Source organism: Sinohyriopsis cumingii, unplaced genomic scaffold (assembly GCF_028554795.1).
Source record: "Sinohyriopsis cumingii isolate HCF-2022 unplaced genomic scaffold, ASM2855479v2 utg003075l, whole genome shotgun sequence".
Lineage (NCBI taxonomy): Eukaryota > Metazoa > Mollusca > Bivalvia > Unionida > Unionidae > Sinohyriopsis > Sinohyriopsis cumingii.
Genome location: NW_028316388.1, coordinates 125,008 through 146,958, shown reverse-complemented (window position 1 = coordinate 146,958; position 21,951 = coordinate 125,008). Strand labels below are relative to the sequence as shown.

At 37.7% G+C, this 21,951-nt stretch overlaps 1 protein-coding gene across 1 annotated transcript; it reads left to right on the top strand.

The window, feature by feature from the left end:
* Positions 1–6: 6 nt before the first annotated feature.
* LOC149769891 (uncharacterized) lies at positions 7–9,695 on the top strand (the record flags this gene model as incomplete). Its single annotated transcript, XM_089949692.1, has 3 exons — positions 7–2,937; positions 5,151–5,237; positions 9,156–9,695. Coding segments are annotated over 3 exons (3,177 nt in total), but the record flags the coding sequence as incomplete, so codon positions are not given.
* Between the last annotated feature and the right edge of the window lie 12,256 nt (positions 9,696–21,951).

The following is a 21,951-nucleotide window of genomic DNA, read 5'->3' as shown; positions in this document are numbered from 1 at the left end:
ACAACTTTACAGAAAAAGATCCCCAAGAAGACTCCATCATTGTCATACAATAATGTACCGCCACCTGCCGAGTTGTCTACCCAGAAAAAAGGTACTGCCAAGGCAAAGCAAGCAGACACCCAGCAAGACTCGTCTAGCAGCTCAGACTCATCGGGTTCAGATGATGACAAACAAAAAAAAATAATACAGAAGATACCCACAGGTAAAGGTGGCCAGGAAAATAAAGCTGCAGCAAAAACCACACCTGCACAGAAAGGAACACCAACAGCTAAAGCTCATAAAGACTCCAGTTCTAGTTCTGATTCTAGTTCAGAGGATGAAGCTCCGAAGAAAGTCACAGCAAAAACCACACCTGCGCAAAAAGGAACACCAACAGCTAAAACTCCAAAAGACTCAAGTTCTAGTTCTGATTCTAGTTCAGAAGATGAAGTTCCAAAGAAAGTCACAGCAAAACCCACACCTGCACAAAAAGGAACACCAACAGTTAAAGCTTCTAAAAGCTCAAGTTCTAGTTCTGATTCTAGTTCAGAAGATGAAGTTCCAAAGAAAGTTGCAGCAAAAACCACACCTGCACAGAAAGGAACACCAACAGCTAAAGCTCATAAAAACTCGAGTTCTAGTTCTGATTCTAGTTCAGAGGATGAAGCTCCGAAGAAAGTCACAGCAAAAACCACACCTGCGCAGAAAGGAACACCAACAGCTAAAACTCCAAAAGACTCGAGTTCTAGTTCTGATTCTAGTTCAGAAGATGAAGTTCCAAAGAAAGTTGCAGCAAAAACTACACCTGCACAAAAAGGAACACCAACAGTTAAAGCTTCTAAAGATTCTGATTCTAGTTCAGAGGATGAAGCTCCAAAGAAAGTCGCAGCAAAAACCACACCTGCGCAGAAAGGAACGCCAGCAGCTGAAACTTCAAAGAAAGTTGCAGCAAAAACCACACCTGCACAGAAAGGAACACCAACAGCTAAAACTCCAAAAGACACGAGTTCTAGTTCTGATTCTAGTTCAGAGGATGAAGCTCCAAAGAAAGTTGCAGCAAAAATCACACCTGCACAGAAAGGAAAGCCAGCAGCTGAAGCTTCAAAGAAAGTCACATCAAAAACAACGCCTGCACAGAAAGGAACACCAACAGGTAAAGATTCGAGTTCTAGTTCTGATTCTAGTTCAGAGGATGAAGCTCCAAAGAAAGTCACAGCAAAAACCACACCTGCACAGAAAGGAACGCCAACACCTAAAACTCCAAAAGATGCAAGTTCTAGTTCTGATTCTAGTTCAGATGATGAAGCTCAGAAATCTACAGCAAAAACCATACCTGCACAGAAAGGAACGCCAACAACTAAAGTTTCTAAAGATGCAAGTTCTAGTTCTGATTCTAGTTCAGAGGATGAAGCTCCAAAGAAAGTTGCAGCAAAAACCCCACCTGCACAGAAAGGAATGCCAACAGCTAAAGCTGCTAAAGACTCAAGTTCTAGTTCTGATTCTAGTTCAGAGGATGAAGTTCCAAAGAAAGTCACAGCAAAAACCACACTTGCGCAGAAAGGAACACCAACAGCTAAAGTTCCTAAAGACTCGAGTTCTAGTTCTGATTCTAGTTCAGAGGATGAAGCTCCAAAGAAAGTCACAGCAAAACCCACACCTGCACAGAAAGGAACACCAACAGCTAAAGTTCCTAAAGACTCGAGTTCTAGTTCTGATTCTAGTTCAGAGGATGAAGCTCCAAAGAAAGTCTCAGTAAAAACCACACCTGCACAGAAAGGAATGCAGGCACCTAAAACTCCAAAAGATGCAAGTTCTAGTTCTGATTCTAGTTCAGATGATGAAGCTCAGAAGAAATCTACAGCAAAAACCACACCTGCACAGAAAGGAACGCCAACAACTAAAGTTTCTAAAGATTCGAGTTCTAGTTCTGATTCTAGTTCAGAGGATGAAGCTCCAAAGAAAGTTGCAGCAAAAACCACACCTGCACAAAAAGGAACACCAACAGCTAAAGCTCCTAAAGATTCGAGTTCTAGTTCTGATTCTAGTTCAGAGGATGAAGCTCCAAAGAAAGTTGCAGCAAAAACCACACCTGCACAGAAAGGAACACCAACAGCTAAAACTCCAAAAGACTCGAGTTCTAGTTCTGATTCTAGTTCCGAGGATGAAGCTCCAAAAAAAGTCACAGCAAAACCCACACCTGCACAAAAAGGAACAGCAACAGCTAAAGCTCCTAAAGACTCAAGTTCTAGTTCTGATTCTAGTTCAGAGGATGAAGCTCCAAAGAAAGTTGCAGCAAAAACCACACCTGCACAAAAAGGAACACCAACAGCTAAAGCTCCTAAAGATTCGAGTTCTAGTTCTGATTCTAGTTCAGAGGATGAAGCTCCAAAGAAAGTTGCAGCAAAAACCACACCTGCACAGAAAGGAACACCAACAGCTAAAACTCCAAAAGACTCGAGTTCTAGTTCTGATTCTAGTTCCGAGGATGAAGCTCCAAAAAAAGTCACAGCAAAACCCACACCTGCACAAAAAGGAACACCAACAGCTAAAGCTCCTAAAGACTCAAGTTCTAGTTCTGATTCTAGTTCAGATGATGAAGCTCAAAAGAAATCTGCACTTAAGTCAACACCTGGTAATAGCAAAGTTACCATAACGCCTAAAGCTAAGCTTGATAAAGGTTCTGGTTCTAGTTCTGATTCCAGTTCTGAAGATGAGGCTTCAAAACAAGAACAGCCTAAAGTAAATTCTGACAAAAGCACACCAAAGGGCACTCCCAACATTACAAAAAGTAAAGACTTCAGTTCAGGTTTAGGTTCTAACTCCAAGGATGGGCAAGGAATAAAGGGGCCCTTGACATCAACCCCTGCTGCAAAAGTTATCAATGGGATCAATGGGGGATCTGGTGAAGACTCAGGTGTGTCATGTGCTTCTGACAAAGCCAGTGGCAAAATGCCCAAAGTAAGTATGCTGAACTGTATAATCCATGTCACCTGAGAAATTAGATTTCTAGAGTTGAACATGGAAGTAGAAGAAAGAAGAAATAAAGAAAAACGCATAGTATTATATACATGTTGATGGTGTGCATGTATTTGTTCTGGTATGTGTTATATATTCTCCTAAAGTTGAAAAAACAAAGAGAAAAGAAGAAACAAATATCCATCCTATAATTATGTTATGGATGTTGGGAAATTGTGTGGATCAAAGAAGTTTCATTAGTCTATATTCCAATTAGCAATACAGAATGTGGTCACAGGTAATTGCCTTCTTTCCTACCAAAATTTATTAAATGTAGGAAAGAAGAAAAAAAACCATTATAAAGTGGATCAAACAAGTTCTTAACCTGTCATTTTAGCAAAGAATTTTATTTTTCTTCTTCAAAATGACAAAGGTGGGTGCATACTGTATAGCATCTTCATGTGGGAAAATCCTTCCACCATGTAAATATTTGGTTTTGTATTTTTGTCATTTTAATTTCTTGGGTTGGAAATCCAGGTTTCATGATTTTACCTCATCTGGTGATCAGTATGTGTGAATTAATGGGTTTACTATTGTAAACGTTATTGTTAAAGGAAAAGATGACCAACTTTTACCAAATTTTTGCATGAAGGGCTTTAAAATTATACAGTTGATGCCAATCTGCCATCAGACATGGTCAGCATTACTTGAAATTGAAATAACTAGTAAGAAATACTGGAGTAGATGTAAAATGGGTGCTTAATAACAGTTAAGCCATTTTTATTGCATAGCTTACACTTTCCAGGATGGAAAATACCGTCAGCTGTATGAGGATAATTTCTCCATGCATAGGGTGACTTTTGAAAAAGATCTGATGTCTAACCCAAGAACTATGTTTACTAGCCCTCATTTATTTTCTCGGTCACAGCCAGCAATATTTTTGCCTAAAATTCTTTCCTGATCTACCTGCCATTATGTTATGAGGCATGTATGTCTGTTACCAATTTGGTTCTGCACATTAACTTTAGTTGTCCATCATCGACAGCTATAAAACTTTGTGGATGGATTGCTCTTGGGGTTAGGGAGAATAATATTGAATTTGGTGCTTTAAAGGTCAAAGAGCAAGGTCACTGACTGGAAGAAGAAATATAGTTTATGCACAATAATGCAAGATAACTATCTTCTACAATTGCATAGCTGCCAAGTGTCCCAATTTTTTCCTTATTTGTCCCTTGTTTTTTGACCTGAATATGGGTGTACATTGTTTTTAGAAAAAAATGTTTGTTAGTTTTAAAAAATAATACATTTCCTTGCAATTTTCAGTTTAGAATGGGTGTTCAGATAGAAAATCACACAGAATTGACATCGCCAATGAAATTTGGTACATTGGAATCGATAATGATTGGGAAGAAAAAAACAAGGTGTGGAAAAGACTCCTATAAACAGCCTGTGTCTGAGTGTGTTGCACTCTTGTACCTTCTTAATGAGCACCCAAATGGAACATGGTGCCTGTCCAGAAGGTACAACTGTGCAACATATGCATCTTTGACATTAAATAATTATGTAAGGCACTGTCATACATTACTGATGGTTGTATATGTTGTAAATAGTTACATATGCATTACAATATCTGAACAAGTCAGTATTTTTGTACTTGGGGGTTGGCAGCTATGTAATTGCCAAACCCTACATGTTTTGACCTGAAAAGTCATTGAGTGGAATAAAAAAAAGGTTTCTGCACAATAGCTAAGTTCTTGATCATTTATGTTTACCAGTCTCTGCAGGTGAGTTTGCACTTATTGCAAGAAAGCACTCCATTGATTTTCAGGTGAAAAGGTCAGAGGTCAGTTCAGTAAATGAAAGAAGAAAAATGGGTGTCCACACAATAACATTAATTCTACTTCACATACAAACACACTTTGCATTAAGTATGAAGGCTTTTCATATTTGTATCAAAAGGTCCAAGATCACTTTGGATGAAAGCGAAAAAATATTTTCTGTGCAAAAAATGTATCTATCATTATACAGGGCATATAATATGCCATTTTGTTCACTGAAATTTTGATTCAGTTTCACTACAAGCAATGTTTTCCACCTGGTAATTATGTGTCATCCAGTACCCAGTTGATCTGGCGGTGCCCTTCTTGTTTACTCAGAATTTCTGAGTTTTTGGTCATACACATCCTGTTATTGTAAATGTTGGTTTGTTATTGCAGAAAAGTCCAGGCACACCATTCAGAAGAGTGAGAGTTGAAGAGGTAGAACTTGATCCAAGATTGCAAGACAACTCGTTTGAGGCAAAGGTAGGTTTTGTCTTGCATCAAAATGCATCTGTGCTTTGAAAAACATATGAAGTGTTTTTGTATAATAATGTGTACCTCAGTGCAGTCTGCATTAACCCAGATCTGCCATCACCCATTTCATCAACAAAGCTGGGAAATTTTATTCTCATGGTAATGTCCTTTTTTATGAAATTTGTTCTAGCCATGCAACGCAGATGAACTGATTTGTTACAGTATCGATTCATTGATTATTCCAATGATTATTACAATATAACTGCATTGATTAGTGAATTGGTGTGATTTTTAAATTCTGACTGAATTGATCAGTGAAAAGGTTTGATCCTTACATTATGACTGCATTGATGATTGAAATGGTGCAATTATTACATTGTGACTGGATTGATTGTTGAAATGGTGTGATTATTACATTGTGACTGCATTGATTAATATGGTGTGATTATTACATTATGACTGCATTGATTAGTGAAATGGTATCATTATTACATTATGACTGCATTGATCATTGAAATGTGATTTTTACATTAATTATTGAAATGGTGGTGTTATTACAATGTGACTGCATTGATCATTGAAATGGTGCAATTATTACATTGTGGCTGGATTGATTGTTGAAATGGTGTGATTATTACATTATGACTGCATTGATCATTGAAATGGTGCAATTATTACATTGTGACTGGATTGATTGTTGAAGTGGTGTGCTTATTACATTATGACTGCATTGATTAGTGATATGGTGTGATTATTACATTATGACTGCATTGATTAGTGAAGTGGTATCATTATTACATTATGACTGCATTGATCATTGAAATGTGATTTTTACATTAATTATTGAAATGGTGGTGTTATTACAATGTGACTGCATTGATCATTGAAATGGTGCAATTATTACATTGTGGCTGGATTGATTGTTGAAATGGTGGTGTTATTACAATGTGACTGCATTGATCATTGAAATGGTGCAATTATTACATTGTGGCTGGATTGATTGTTGAAATGGTGGTGTTATTACAATGTGACTGCATTGATCATTGAAATGGTGCAATTATTACATTGTGACTGGATTGATGATTGAAATGGTACAATTATTACATTATGACTGCATTGATGATTGAAATGGTGCAAGTATTACATTGTGACTGCATTGATCATTGAACTGGTGCAATTATTACATTGTGACTGGATTGATGATTGAAATGGTGCAATTATTACATTATGACTGCATTGATGATTGAAATGGTGCAAGTTTTACATTGTGACTGCATTGATCATTGAAATGGTACAATTATTACATTGTGACTGGATTGATTGTTGAAATGGTGGTGTTATTACAATGTGACTGCATTGATCATTGAAATGGTGCAGTTATTACATTGTGACTGGATTGATTGTTGAAATGGTGTGATTATTACATTGTGACTGCATTGATTAGTGATATGGTGTGATTATTACATTGTGACTGCATTATTGATTGAAATGGTGTGATTATTACCATGTGACTACATTGACTATTGAAATGGTATGATTATTTCATTGTGACTGCATTGATTGTTGAAATGGTGTGATCATTACATTGTGACTGCATTGATTAGTGATATGGTGTGATTATTACATTACAACTGCATTGATTAGTGAAATGGTATCATTATTACATTATGACTGCATTGATCATTGAAATGTGATTTTTACAGTAATTATTGAAATGGTGGTGTTATTACAAATGTGACTGCATTGATCATTGAAATGGTGCAATTATTACATTGTGACTGGATTGATTGTTGAATGGTGATTTTACATTTTGACTTGTTTATTTTTATGACTTATTTTGTTATGTTATGATTTATTTATTTTTCAGATGTCATGATCATTACATTCCTTGCTTGTTCAGATGTGATAATTACATAATGACTATTATTCAAAAGATGTAAAATTTTATGTTATGATTTCATTGATTATAGAATTACATTATCATTTCTTTGATTATTCAGATATGATTATGATTACATCATTGAATATTTAAACGACATAAATATTACAGTATTTATTTTTCAAATGCTGCAGTTTCATTACAACTTTATTCATTATTCATGACATGATTGTTACCTTGTGACTGTTGATTATTCAGGTGTGATTATTACATTGTGGCAAATAACATGGTCATCGACTTCATTTATTATTTAGTTGACTGTTACATTATGACTTACTTGATAAAATGTCTCCTTTTACTTTGGTATGTCGTCATGAAATTGGAGAGACCACATAATAGCGACTAAGGCTAACATGTCCTGCCGTGAAAATGAGATTTCTTTTTGTTGGCATTGTTAATGTTACAATGCCTATGTTTGTTTAAAGGATAAATCAGGTGGGTGATATAATGGTATAAGTTTGCATCCTGGTCCTATTCATGATGAATGAAAGTAAGTAGAAGCTTCTTCATACATGTAGCAGTCAATCTGTTGTAATTTGAGCAGTAATTTGGGTAAACAGTTTTCAGGTAACTGGAATTATTGTGGAATTTACTCATTTTTTATTAAATTAAGAATTTACTTTTTCTACCATTATCCATTAATGAAAACAACTCACATTTGGTATAAAGTGAGAGTTTTGCCATGCACGTGGACTAATCATATTTAAATGAAATAATTTTGTTTCGGTGGTTATGTAAACATGGTCATGATAGCTTATGGGATGGTCTCTCATCCATCCATCACTTGGCACAAGTTTCTGATCACAGCTCCACTGAACTGCTTGGTGGATTACCGTGAATCTCTGCACACTCCTTGATTCCATGTTATGAGATGCTGCTGCTTGGACATCACAGGCTGCCATGTAGAAATTTATGTAACTACATATGAATATCATCATCTGGTTTTCACTATAAGACTTCTTATGTCTGGTTGGTCCTAAGTGAAAGTGGTGCTGATCTGACATCCATTATGGCAGCCACGACAGCCATCTTGAAAATCTTGTTATTGCTACTCCTACTGAACAGAAAGTCATCTTGAACACTTGTTGGTCCTAAATGTATCAAGCAAATAGCCGTAGTCATATCAAAATGAAAAGTGGCTGTGGATGGAAGAGTTGCCTACAAATCACACATCTTACTTCTGTTTGAGTTCAGGTATTGGCGTCACCAAGATGGATTTGTGAGAAAGCTTCCAGTACTTTCCCATAGGTCAAAGGTTCTTTCAGGTTTAAAGCCTGCCATATATAGCCCATCATGGGAAGAAAATAGTTTTAAACCCCACAATACAAACTAAACCAAAAGAAAATGGTACCAATCTAACATCCAGTATAGCCACCATGGCAGCCATTTTGTAAGTCTTGTAATTGTTACTCAACCTTGGAGAAAGTCATATTGACAAGGGGCTTTTTACCAAAAGACTTCTTGTGATGTAAATAAAAACAATTCTGTTTGAATGTCCAGTCAGGCCACCACGTCAGCTGTCTTGAAATCTTGACTGACCTCAGATATGACTGCCACATGGAAGAGGTTAAAAATGTTGTCATTATTTTTCCTGATTGTCACAGCAACTTGTGTTTTCATTAAGTATTCTAATGGTGTCTAGTTTGACTCAAAGTAAAATGGTGCCATTCTGGCAGCAAGTATGGCTCCCACAGTGGCTAATTTGAAAATCTTGTTGTTCAAGAATAGCAGAGAAATGGCTTTAAGAAATGGTTGCATCGTGAATCCTTGGAAATTCTTTTCTGAAACTAGAGGGTCAATTGCTTTGATGGATTCTTTCCAGTTGATTTGAGGTTTTAACTTGATTTGTTTTATTACCATAGTATTGTGACCAGTGATGTGCTGTTAACAGCTGACAAATATCAAACTGTACCAGAAGCAACTTGTGTCTTGTAACTTATTGTTGCCTAGAACTTTGATTTGAGAAATTTTAATATCGGATGTTTCAGAGTGGAGCCCAAGGATCATGGGGAGAGAAGGCAAACAAGGACTTGAGAGTCACTAAAGGCAAGAGTTTTCGCCATGAAAAGACCAAGAAGAAACGAGGTAGCTACAAGGGTGGAGTGATCGATACAAGCTGCCATTCTATCAAATTTGATGATGAGTAGACGGTAAATGCAAGGGTTGAATGGAACTGCAAAGAATGAAAGAAAAAATGATCACAAAAGTATAAATAACCTATGGATATTCTTCATACTATTGAAGACAAAACATTACATTAGCAGTGAGACGAATACATGGTCCAAGCGTGTCTGAACCATTTTCTTCTGAAGTACTAGATACAGCTGTATGGGGCATTGGTGGCTGATCAATTTAAGTAAAGGTTACTCTGGTATGTGCCATTAAAACAGAGGTGTTCCAATTAAGAATGCACAATAGATTTATTTTTGTCTGGACATAAGTGTTCATGGTTTTGTGTAAAACCCGATGAAAAATATTGAATTCACAATATTCATTGTTCTGTTGCAGCCATTAAATTGTTTAATTACCTCAGGCTTTGTCATTTATGCATATAGGAAAGCCAGTTAGTGGAGACAATTGCAGTGCTTGAAACATTTTTTTATGTAGAAAATTTTGAGATAATTTATGGGTGACACATAGTTTTGGTTTTAATGTGTTTTTTTTCTTCTGTTGAAATAAACAGCATGTAAAAGAGAACAGCTCCATTAATTTTCATAAACTTTATTTTGCCTTTGCCTACTTTATTCACAGTGTTACCTTTGTCTTTGTTCATAATGTTCAGAAATCATGAAATTAAGCTAATATTTACCAGACAAGTGCTGAAAATCCACATAAAGCAGAGGTCAAGGCCAAGCGCAGATGTGTGGGTTTTGTCATGTAAAAAATGTGTGCAGCATTGTCATGTGTCTTTAATTGGAGGTTGTAGACAGATGGTGGTTAGACCCAGTGAGAGTATATGTTGATGCTTTCAATTTAATTTTTGTGATAACGATTACGTTCGGCTGAAGTAAAGTAGTTTTCACGCACTGATTTAGAGCAATAGGTTTTTCTTGAATATTTTTGTATAAGGTAATTTGTTATTTAATTAATCAGATAATATGTTCTTCTGCTGAATATTAGTCATTCAACCTTCAAACTATATCAAATATGCCAGAAATTTATAACTGAAAAGGGAGCCACTTGGACTTGGGCATGGCTCACAGTGGTCAGCTTGACAGTTTTGTTATTTGTTTTTCTTAATGGATGGTCACACATTTTCACCAGTGACTTGTGATGTAAATGAAAATGGTGCTGGTTATTTCTAACACAGCAGTAACCTTGTTATTACTGCTCTTCTTAAATGGAAGAAGTCGTATCAACATAGGGTTTAGCCAGAATTTATTTTTAAGTCTTATTAGTCCTAATTCAAAGTGATGCTGATCATACCTCCAGTGTGGCTACCATGATAGCTGTCTTTAAAATAATATCGAAAGCCCTACTTATGGATAGTCATCGAAGATGGAAGTCATCTTGAAAACTATGTTATTGCTTCTCTCTAAATAAAGCAAGTAAGATTGATAAGGGGTTTTCACAAGAAGACTTTCCGAGTTGCTCCTAAAAGAAATGTTGCAAAAGTGACATCCAGTATGGTTGCCAGAGTGGTCATGTTAAAATTCATATTGATACTCCTTCTGTATGGATTGTCATATTGGCATGGAGTTTTTGCCAAAAGACCTTTTATGATATCTGATTGGTCCTAATGTAAAATTGTGTCAATGTTACATCCGGTATAACTGCAAAATTTGCCATGTTGATAATCTAGTTATTGTTTCTCCTCTGGAAAGAACGGTCATTTTCACATGTGATATTCATCAAAAGACTTCATATGGTTTCAGGTTGGTTCTTCATAAAAATAGTTGTTGTTGGGTTTAGCGTCATTTTTCAGCACACAATATGCTGTACATGGCGGCCGGTATTAATGGTGGAGAAAAAACCCGGAAAGAACCACCGACCCTCGAGAAGTTACTGGCAAGCTTTCTGACATACCCACATTGGCCGAATCCAAGACTCGAATCTACGCAGACAGAGGAGAGATGGTAGTAATCCGTAATGGAGATCTGTTTAGACCACTTGACCACTCGGGGCTCCCATAAAAATTGTAATAATAATAATAAGTAATCTATGTGGAGGCCCTTGCACAAAAGAGCAAATTTATTTACAAACCTACAGGTGTACACATATACATACAAATAGCAGCATGCATTTTTTTACCCACCTGTTAATGCCTAAAAAGAACCCATCACAGCATAATTTTATAGAAATAGTTACAATATGTGGGAATTGGAGACAAGTAATAGTTGTCTCCACTTTTTATTAAGTATTATTAAGTAGGACACCGTGAGCCAGCTTTCATGTGCATCAAATGCTCATCCCAAGATACACAAAAAGTGTAAATGTTGATGGACGTAATGGTTTAAAAAATGCACCACAGACACTAAGGATGGACCCAATTCTTTTGTTGCAATTTTATGAGAAAAAAAGGGTAGAAAAGAAGATTACAGTGACCCAGTTTTTGTTTGAAACGTGTCCATCCAGAGTTGTACTATCAATATACGTTTGGTTGAAATAGGTGATCACCTTATTGCATGGATGTGCACTTTTTAAGCAGTTGTTAACAGTGAACCAATATGCATGCAACATATGTTTATCCCAAGATATACACATAATGCAAGTTATTTTAAATTTCAGTGTTTTAAAATTAAGGAGCTACAGCCCAGAAAGGATGAAAAGATAATTTTTAAGCACTTGGATAAATGTTGATACTTTGAAAAAAAATTCCCTATACACCATGACTAATGAATAATTTGGAAGCTGATTCATATTTGGCCCACCCCCTCTTTAGCAATGCTTCAGTCATAAACTTGCCCTTACCCTCTTGTGAAGATAATGTACTTCCCCCTCACCCAATCCAATTTGGTTGTATTCATTTGCCCTGAGAAACTTATAAGATGGCACAAAAGCCACTCAATATAAGGAAATGAAATTTGGATTGCATATTTGTTTGCAGATGTCGATGACCTAATTATATTTTAAGACCATTCGAGCAATTTGTCAATTATGTATGCATTTATTTGATGCCTACCATAAAGCAGAAAATGTCATGTCATGATATCCATATCAAACACGTTTGGATTCTGCACAGTAATTTACATGTCCAACGTATGCAGTTACCAAACATTTTGGATGGGAGGGGGGGTAAGGAAGACTCCTATCATTCTTGGGCTCAAAAGCTCACAGGTCACAGTCACTAGGACTAAAAGAAGGAAAATGGTTGACAAAAACAGTTGTCTACACACCATATATGGTTTCCACACTTTGTGCATAGATTATACTTGTGGTAAGGTAGAGCCTATAAATGATAAGGTACATAGGTCAGGGTCACTCATTGGGACAAGAAATATAGTTTCTGCTCAATAACATTGGTTTTATGCCACACTTGTCTCAGATACAGTGGATGGATTACACTTGGGATAAGAAAGCAGCATATTAAAGGTTAAGTTCACTCAGACTAAAATTAGGAAACTGGTTTCAGATATATCCATGGAAGACTTAAACATGCAGTAGATGTAAAATGATACTCGTGGAGGGGTGTATAATGTCTCATTTATGGTACTCTGGTTTAACATGGAGTGGGTGTATAATGTGTCATTTATGGTACTTTGGTTTAACATAGAGTTGGTGTATAATGTGTCCTTCATGGTACTCTGGTTTAACAGAGTGGGTGTATAATGTGTCATTTATAGTACTCTGGTTTAACATAAGAGTGGATGTATAATGTGTCCTTCATGGTACTCTGGTTTAACATGGAGCAGGTGTATAATGTGTCATTCGTGGTATTTTGATTGAACATGGAGTGGGTATATAATGTTCTATTTGTGGTAGAGTTGGGGTATGTGTCATTCATAGTACTCTGGTTTAACATAGAGTAGGTATATAATGTATCATTCATGGTACTCTGGTTTAACATAGAGTAGGTATATAATGTATCATTCATGGTACTCTGGTTTAACATAGAGTAGGTGTATAATGTATCATTCATGGTACTCTGGTTTAACATAGAGCAGGTGTATAATGTCATTCGTGGTATTTTGATTGAACATGGAGTGGGTATATAATGTTCTATTTGTGGTAGAGTTGGTGTACGTGTCATTCATAGTACTCTGGTTTAACATAGAGTAGGTATATAATGTATCATTCATGGTACTCTGGTTTAACATAGAGTAGGTGTATAATGTGTCATTCGTGGTATTTTGGTTTAACATGGAGTGAATGTATAATGTGTGTCATTCATGGTATTTTGGTTGAACATGGAGTGGGTATATAATGTTCTATTTGTGGTACTTGTGGTTTAACATGGAGTGAGACAACTAGTGGTTAGAGCATCTGTCTTGGATGTGGAAGGTTGGTTCGTACCCCAGCTGAGTCATACCAAAAATTTTATAAAATGGTATTAACAGCTGCCTTTAGGCACTCAGCATTAAGAGGTTAGTGTTAGTACTGGTCCTCCAGGTGTCAGGATAATGTGACTGGGTGGGACAAAATGCTGCATGTCTCTGGCATGATGTCCCAGTGTTAGACATCATTATAAACTGCCACACTGCAGACGTCGTAGCCATATCACAATTTTTTTAAAGCCACCTTAAAAAGGCAAATCTCACAGACACACACATGGAGTGCATGTGTGCTGGTAATGTACTATACATAGAGTGAATCTCTAATATATTATTCATGTTATTCTGGTTTAACATGGAGTGGGTGTATAATGTGTCATTCATGGTATTCTGGTTCAAAATGGATTGTGTGTATAATGTGCCTTTCGTGGTACTCTGGTTAAACATGGAGTGGATGTATTTTGTGTCCTTCATGGTACTCTGGTTAAACATGGAGTGTATGTATTTTGTGTCCTTCATGGCACTCTGGTTTAACATGGAGTGGATGTATTTTGTGTCCTTCATGGTACTCTGGTTTAATATGGAGTAGATGTATTTTGTGTCCTTCATGGTACTCTGGTTAAACATGGAGTGTATGTATTTTGTGTCCTTCATGGTACTCTGGTTAAACATGGAGTGGATGTATTTTGTGTCCTTCATGGCACTCTGGTTTAACATGGAGTGTATGTATTTTGTGTCCTTCATGGTACTCTGGTTAAACATGGAGTGTATGTATTTTGTGTCCTTCATGGTACTCTGGTTAAACATAGAGTGGATGTATTTTGTGTCCTTCATGGCACTCTGGTTTAACATGGAGTGGATGTATTTTGTGTCCTTCATGGTACTCTGGTTTAATATGGAGTAGATGTATTTTGTGTCCTTCATGGGTTTTTGGTTTAAGATGGAGTGCATAATGTACCATTCATAGTACACTGGTTTAACATTGCTTTGACATTTTTGTTTGCATATCAAAATGTAAACATTGGGGAGGTATGTGTATGTTTTTTGCAAACAATTTTAAAAAATATTTTCTGTTGTCTACTTAGTCATACAAAGTCTAAAAGTGCTTAATTGTTTTGGGTGGGGTGATGAGTTCAGGACTGCATTTTGTTGTGCAATTAAGTAGTAAGTACAGAACTGGGACATGATGAAGGTTTTAAATCATAGTGTTCAAGAAATACATTTAGTAATCTATGTGATGTACTATAAACTGTTACTCCATGTGTCTTTTAATACCAGATAGTTGTTGCTATAATCATTGATTCTGACATTGAAATTAATAAAAGAATCTAAACTATAATTTTGTCTATCATTTGTTCCATTGAATTTATAAAGTATATCATTGTACTTGAAATCTATAGCTTAGTGCAAAAAGTTTTTTTTATAAGCCTTTCAACATTTTCATTCACCTTGCATTTATAATCTGCTTTTGTATGTTCTTCCAATACACTGCCTGATTATAATATGATGGGAGTCTTTCCATTGATTTGAGAAAATGAAGAAAGCAAAAAAAAAAAAAAAGAAAGAACCATGTTTCTCTGGCTTATTTATGGAATAAAGGTGCTAAAATGTTTGCCTAAAGGAATTAACATTTTGAGAGTGGTCTCCCTTGATATAGGGATTGGTACCAAAACCCATAATTTGTCAGTTAATGTTGGAGTAAAAGTATATGCTCTTCCAGATGTGTAATAACCCATATTTGTCAGTTACAGTGGATGTACATGGTCATTCAGGGATGTAATTACAGACAGAGAGGGCTTGGCACCCAGATCCATAATTTGTGTTACTTATGGCTTGGAAAATACAGGTGCTTTCAGGGATGTAACAGCTGGGAGGTAATGCCCATGTTATGATTGGTTAATTATTGTCCAAAAAAACCCGTTTATAGTTTTTATGGTACATTCCATAAGAATCCATATCATGAATCAATTTTGTTTTCTTTTTCTTGAAATACATGACCCAGTCACCATGTGTTATGAAATATGTAGACGGAGTTGCATCTCCTTATTTTTGGAGTTGGCCCAGGTTTCCCAATATATTGAATGCAGCTGCAAGTCATTTGTGAGATATGGACTTTAGGCAGCACAGATTGTTGGGACCGCTCCGGTGGCCTAGTGATTAGAGCGTCTGCCTTGGAAGCAGGAGGTCGTGGGTTTGAACCCCGGTTAAGTCATACCAAAGAATTACAAAAATGGTACTAACAGTTGCCTCGCTAGGTGCTCAGCATTAAGAGATTAGTGTTAGGACTGGTTGGCCTGGTGTCAGGATAATGTGACTGGGTGGTACATCATGCTACGTGTCTGCGGCATTATGCCCAAGTGCAAGACGTCACTATAAACTGCCACACTGCAGACATCGTACCGATATGACTGAAAAATTGTTAAAGCTACATTAAAAATCATAATCACACACACACACACACACACACACACACACACACAGATTGTTGAAGAAATGTAGCTTTTAGGGGGAAACAGGTTCACTTTGTAAATCCAGGAGAAGTAGTAGTTGTTCTGGGTTTAATGCCATTTTTCAGCACGTTATAGGTTGTACATGGTGGCTAGTATATCGGGGGGTGGGGGGAGAGAAAGGGGAAAAAATACTGGGACCACTGAGGCTTCTGGCAAGTTGTTTCACATGCTCATGCTGGCTGAGCCTGAGACTCCGGCCATACCCAGGTGAGACGTGGATCTGTAAAAGCGAGTGCATGGACCACATGGCCATCTGGGGCCACCAGCAGATGTTGAGCAATGTGTGTTCTTACAAAGTCTCTGAGGAACCTTGAAGCCTGCACCCCAGTAGATCAAATGGAACGTTTGAGGTGAAACATTTCTCAGACAGATGATTAGAATGTTTTCTCAGACCGCCATTACACAGTTTGGATAACGTCAGTCTGGGGAGGAATTTTTTTATACTTGAATGCTAGGCTTGTTGCAACTGCTCTTACCTCGAGCTGACTGCATTCGAAGTTCATATTTTGTCTTGGGCTTCATTCTGTGTTGGCTGAGCAGATAGTCGAATGAATCTGGGATGTAAAAGCCTGAGTGGAAAAAAGTCTTGGTTGTAATTGGTAAGAAAAATCCTTTCTTCTCTTCTGAGTGGCTCCACACATTTCAGGTACAAATTCAAAGTTCTGATGGGGCCGTAATAAAGTCTTTAAATGGGAGCCTGTTTCTGGCAATGAAACAAGACTCATGAAAGAAACCGAACCATTATGGTGCACCTGTTAAAAAGCAAAGGTTAGGGTGACTATTATGCAAGTCTTGTACTAGGAGGAGTAAGAAGGGAATTAGTGGTTTGAAGGGTGACTTGTTTGACAATGTCAAAACACAATGCATCAAATTTGGACAAATGACCAAGTGCTTAAGACAAAACAAAATTTACTTGAAGGTAGGAGAGGTCTTTTCAGATCTGGCGTAAGTCTTGCATTCCAGGAACCCTTGAGTGAGATTGGAGCTGACTACATTTGCTTGAAGACCCAGGGGAAGCTGGGACTTTGTGGTACCAAGGCTTTAAACAAGCATTGTTTATTAGCTTTGAATCCCTGAGATGAAACTCAGTACAAGTTATCCAAGTTATTGACCTTCTTGCTCGAGCAGTTAATGTTCACCACTTCGTAGAAATGTTTATGAGGACTTGTTTCATATGAACTAGCTTTGCAGGTTCATCATTTACAGGATGGAATGGAATTCTTGGCTTGTAAAATCACTTCAGCAGACATGGAGTTTGTAGGCTTTTCCTGGAATCTTTACTGTTAGATTCAGGATTTTGCCCACTTGATGGGAGTATCAGAATTAGTGTAAGCTTGAATGTTTTCACTCTTTTGAATGACACTGGGAATTAGATGATCTGGGGAAGATTAGTGAAAGGATGTCCACTGTCCAGACTTGCAAATCTCAGATGAAGGTTTGGAGCTTGGGCTTTCCTCCTCAATGCAAATGTTCACTTCAGTGGGCACATCAAACTGAATATGTTTGAGTGGATGGGTGACACTGTAAATCTGCAATCCTGCTAGAACAAGGGTCTCAAACTCAAACCATCCTGAGGGCCGCATGATGGCATTTTCGATGACCCAAGGGCCACAACACCTTTATTATCTCTCATGACACCTGGTGACGCCAATCATTTTGTTGGCCACAGGATATGGCTTGGCGGGTGATGTGTGAGACCCCTGTGCTAGAACATCAAGTCTGCCTGGGATGTGTCAGACCTGAATGGGCACATCAAACTGAATATCAATGAGTGGATGGACTGCATTGTGTAAATCGGCGATCATGCAGGAACATTGAGTGTGCCTGGTATGTGTCCGACTTGAAATGGGCATATCAAACTCAATATTGGTGAGTGGATGGACTGCACTCTGCAATCCTGCTAGAACCAGGGGGTTTCAACTCAAACCATCCTAAGGGCCACATGAGGGTATTTTTGATGGCCCAGGGGTTGCACCATCTTTGTTATCTCTCGTGACACCTTGTTATGCCAATCATTTTGTGGACCATGGCTTCAATATAGCTGTGTAAATCAGTGATCCTGCTAGAACCGAGAGAGTGACTGGGATGTGTCAGACTTTGAATGTGGGATAATGACACCACCTAAGACATATTTTACTTTTAATTGAAGATTTCAGAGCTTCAGTCAAACATGTGAATCAGCCACCCAATTGAAAAAAATGTATGAAAACTCTTAAGATTGGTTGGTTAATTTGGTCTTAGAGACCTAGAAAAATGGCTGATTTAGACGTAAAATTGCATGTTTTGGGTATCATAGGTGAACTACAAGGCAGTGTTGAGCATAGTAAGAAAATTAAACTTGATTGAACCAGTGTGTCTGCATTTGTGTGTTTAGGAAATGTAGGAAAAGGGAAAGCTTTTACATATCACCAATGTTTCTCTTGGCAACAACCTTAAATCAAAGTGATTCAACATAAGATGAACCTATAGAGTAAAAATGCACTAGATACCTGAACTTTTGCAACATGGACAATGCGAATTAACTCTGTAAAGAGCAGTTTTAGTGCATGATGCATTATTGTGCAAAGATGCACCCACATTGACCCGACTTGCCTAGAAAAAGAGGCTGAACCCAATTAATTGGGATGTTCTGTGGTCTTAAACTAAAAAGCAGAACCAAAACGTTTTGTAAAACTTGACAAATAATTTAATTCCCCCAAGTTATAAAATGAAAATTTAAGAGGAACTTACAGTATTATGAATTAAATCCAAAATAATACTAGACGTTTATCGCAAGTCCAAAATAAGAGTTTTCCAAACGAATTACAGGGCCTGAATGTGCTGATGTATCAGTATCCTTGAATATCAGTCTTGATGTATTACAATGACATTTTCCAAAACTACTTCGCACGGCTCAGATGGCCTAGTGGTTAGAGTGCTTCAAATCCTGGAGGTTGCGGGTTCAAACCCCGGCTGAGTTGTGCCAAAAACTTATAAAAATGGTGCTAAGAGCTGCCTCGCTATGCGCTCAGCATTATGAGGTTAGCACTAGACTGGTCCGCCTGGTGTCCGGATAATGGGTGGGACATTATGCTACATGATCAAAAATGCAAAGTACGTTATGCTATTATTGTGATGTCCAATTTGCAGCGGTTGAGGATTTTCAGCTCATTTTGCTCTGATCTTCTTTCAGTCAAGAAGTATATCACAAGCTATCTTGTCTCTTTTTCAGCCATACTCGTTGCATTTTTCCTAAGAGTTTTTACCATGGTCTGGTCAAAATGTGAGTTGTTCTTGTAACACTACAAAGACTTTCCCAAATTGGAAAATGTGATTTCATCAATTGATGTCATGAAGGGGTAGCTTATGCAAATCTGCTTAAAATCATGATGTATTTATATAAAAAAATCCAACCAACTGTGGTTCTTGTTCTTATGACAGTGGGAATTACCTGTCTACAATTTTTGTAATCCATCAGATAAAAAATTGCATTTTGTGCTATGAGGATATATTGTTATGCCTGTTACACTTTCAAAAATTTTAAAGCCATAATCTGATTGGCGAGTCAAAAGGTCAACAGAGCATGGCCTCATCCATGTGTCCATCATGGTTATGACTCTTATAACATGAGGAAGCTACACGGAAAATCAAAGACTGAGAGTACTAATGGATATGAGTATTCACACTAACACGAAGTCTGTAGTCAGACTGGTGGAAGACGTCATTTGGCCCCCCTCCAGTGCCCCAACGAAGAAATGTCTTAACTTTTCCTACTGCTACTGTTACGTCTAGAGAATTGAAGGAAGCTGCGACTAACCCATCTACACTGTCTTTGGAGTTGCAAGCGCTTCGTTTGGTACAGCAGGCAAGTTGATTAGCTCTTTCCAACGTTTACCCATCCTTGCGTATTCGTTTGTCTTAGCTGAGAATTTCAACACTGGGGGAGTGTTTCCACCCAATTCTAGACAGCCTGGAGGGCAGAAGTTCCACTGCATGTCCGAACGTGGCTGTAGGGCCTCTAAGTCCGGGTGCATGGGGTTCATAAAAGAACTGAAGCAGTCGTACCGTCTATCAGCAGTTTAATGCCTAAACGACTACAGATCATAACGTCCATCTATCCGGCCCTCAATCCATACTGTATAGTGACCGTATGACTTCTGTGGTACACTATACCATGCCTCGTCAAGTGGAGTTGTGGAATGTTAGCTTTGAAAGGGATCTTACTGACAGATCAATCCGTTCACATATAAATGCTACTGTCTACACTACCGTCAGTACGACCGACTCCAGTACTAACCGAAAACCGGCATTATTTATCTAACAACTACATTCTAAGGGTACAGCCATCAATTTAGTCACGAATTACTATCTGGAACAATATTGTGATAACCTTGGAGAAAACAGAGACACCTCGTCTATCCATCTGGTCATGCATTATGCAGCTGTAGATCTTGATCATGACTAGGATGACACGCATCTGATGACACTTCATACTCGGGTCTCACCACGGAGAGGCATGACTTAAGTTTGAAGCGGCTATAGAAGAAATTTATCGGTGTTGTCGAAATCAGATTAACCTTCACCCCTAATTCAACACCAACATACAGGGTCAAAGATTCTATCAATAGTGACGACGTCATCAGGCGGGAAAAATATTCAAAGATAAAGGTCATAACAACGACCTCTCTGATTTGTTGTCGAACTCTGACTTACATAGGCCTAAATCACTCTTTGCTTCCTACTTGGAATCTTTCTTGGGTTCTGACTTTACTGAATTCAAACAAGTTTGAGCCATTCTCACAAAACCCGATTCCTGATATAAGCTTTGGACTGCAGAATTAGTGAATTACATGCCCTCTCTGTTGATCCAGCATACCTTCAGTTTTGATCAGATGGCTTGGCAGTCCTTATGAAGCAAAATGGTTTAATTGCCAAGAACAGGATGCCATCAGTAGGCAATCAAAGTCATCATACATTCTCCCTCCTGAACTAACACTTCCCAAGAGCTTTCAAAGTGGACTTGGTATGTGTTCAGAGACTTTATTTGAAGTTAACCAATTCAATTTGTGAAACTCAAAGATGCCTCTTTTCCAGTTAAACCTGGGAAGCAGGACACATCTCCTCGAGCCCTCTCATCGTGTCTGAAGTGGGTAATATGTACGAAATTCTCTGACACATATCCAGAAAAGAGTTGTGTAATGAAGATCTCTGCTCACAAAATAAGAGCAATGTCTGTGAGCCTTGCCTTTGACCATAATGTCCCTATCAAATATATTGCAGTGGCTGTTGGCTGACTTTCCCAGTCAACCTTCTTGATTTTTTATTTTCAAGACTTGGCCTTACAACGACACTCTGGATCTGGTAGGCCCAGTGTCAGTCACACAAGCAACTACCAGACCCAACTGAAATTAGCACAACCTCTGGACAAGCACCCAGCAGAGCTTTCCCTGGATTCACAGAGAAATTTTGTGGTAAGATCTCATGTCTTCTTTTTAGACATAAACCACATAACCATGGTTGTACATGTACTGCTGACAATTATCAGAGTGGGTCAACCTTCCTGTAGGAATCTAATTTTCTTACATTGTAGGTTACTTTGAGTATAGTTTGGATGCTCAATATTCCCTCAGCCTATTACATATTCTCCTAAAGAATATTCGATGTTGAAAACATTTTATAGTAAATTGTTTCTCCTAGAATATTTATCTTATGACATTACTTTAATACCCTCCATTCCTCCTTTCAATGCAACCATCCCATTATACAGGTGTTAGTGTTGTGGGGTTTAACCGCCGACCCACGAGAAACTACTGGCAAGCTTTCTCACATACCCACATTGGTCGAATCCTTGACTTGAACCCATG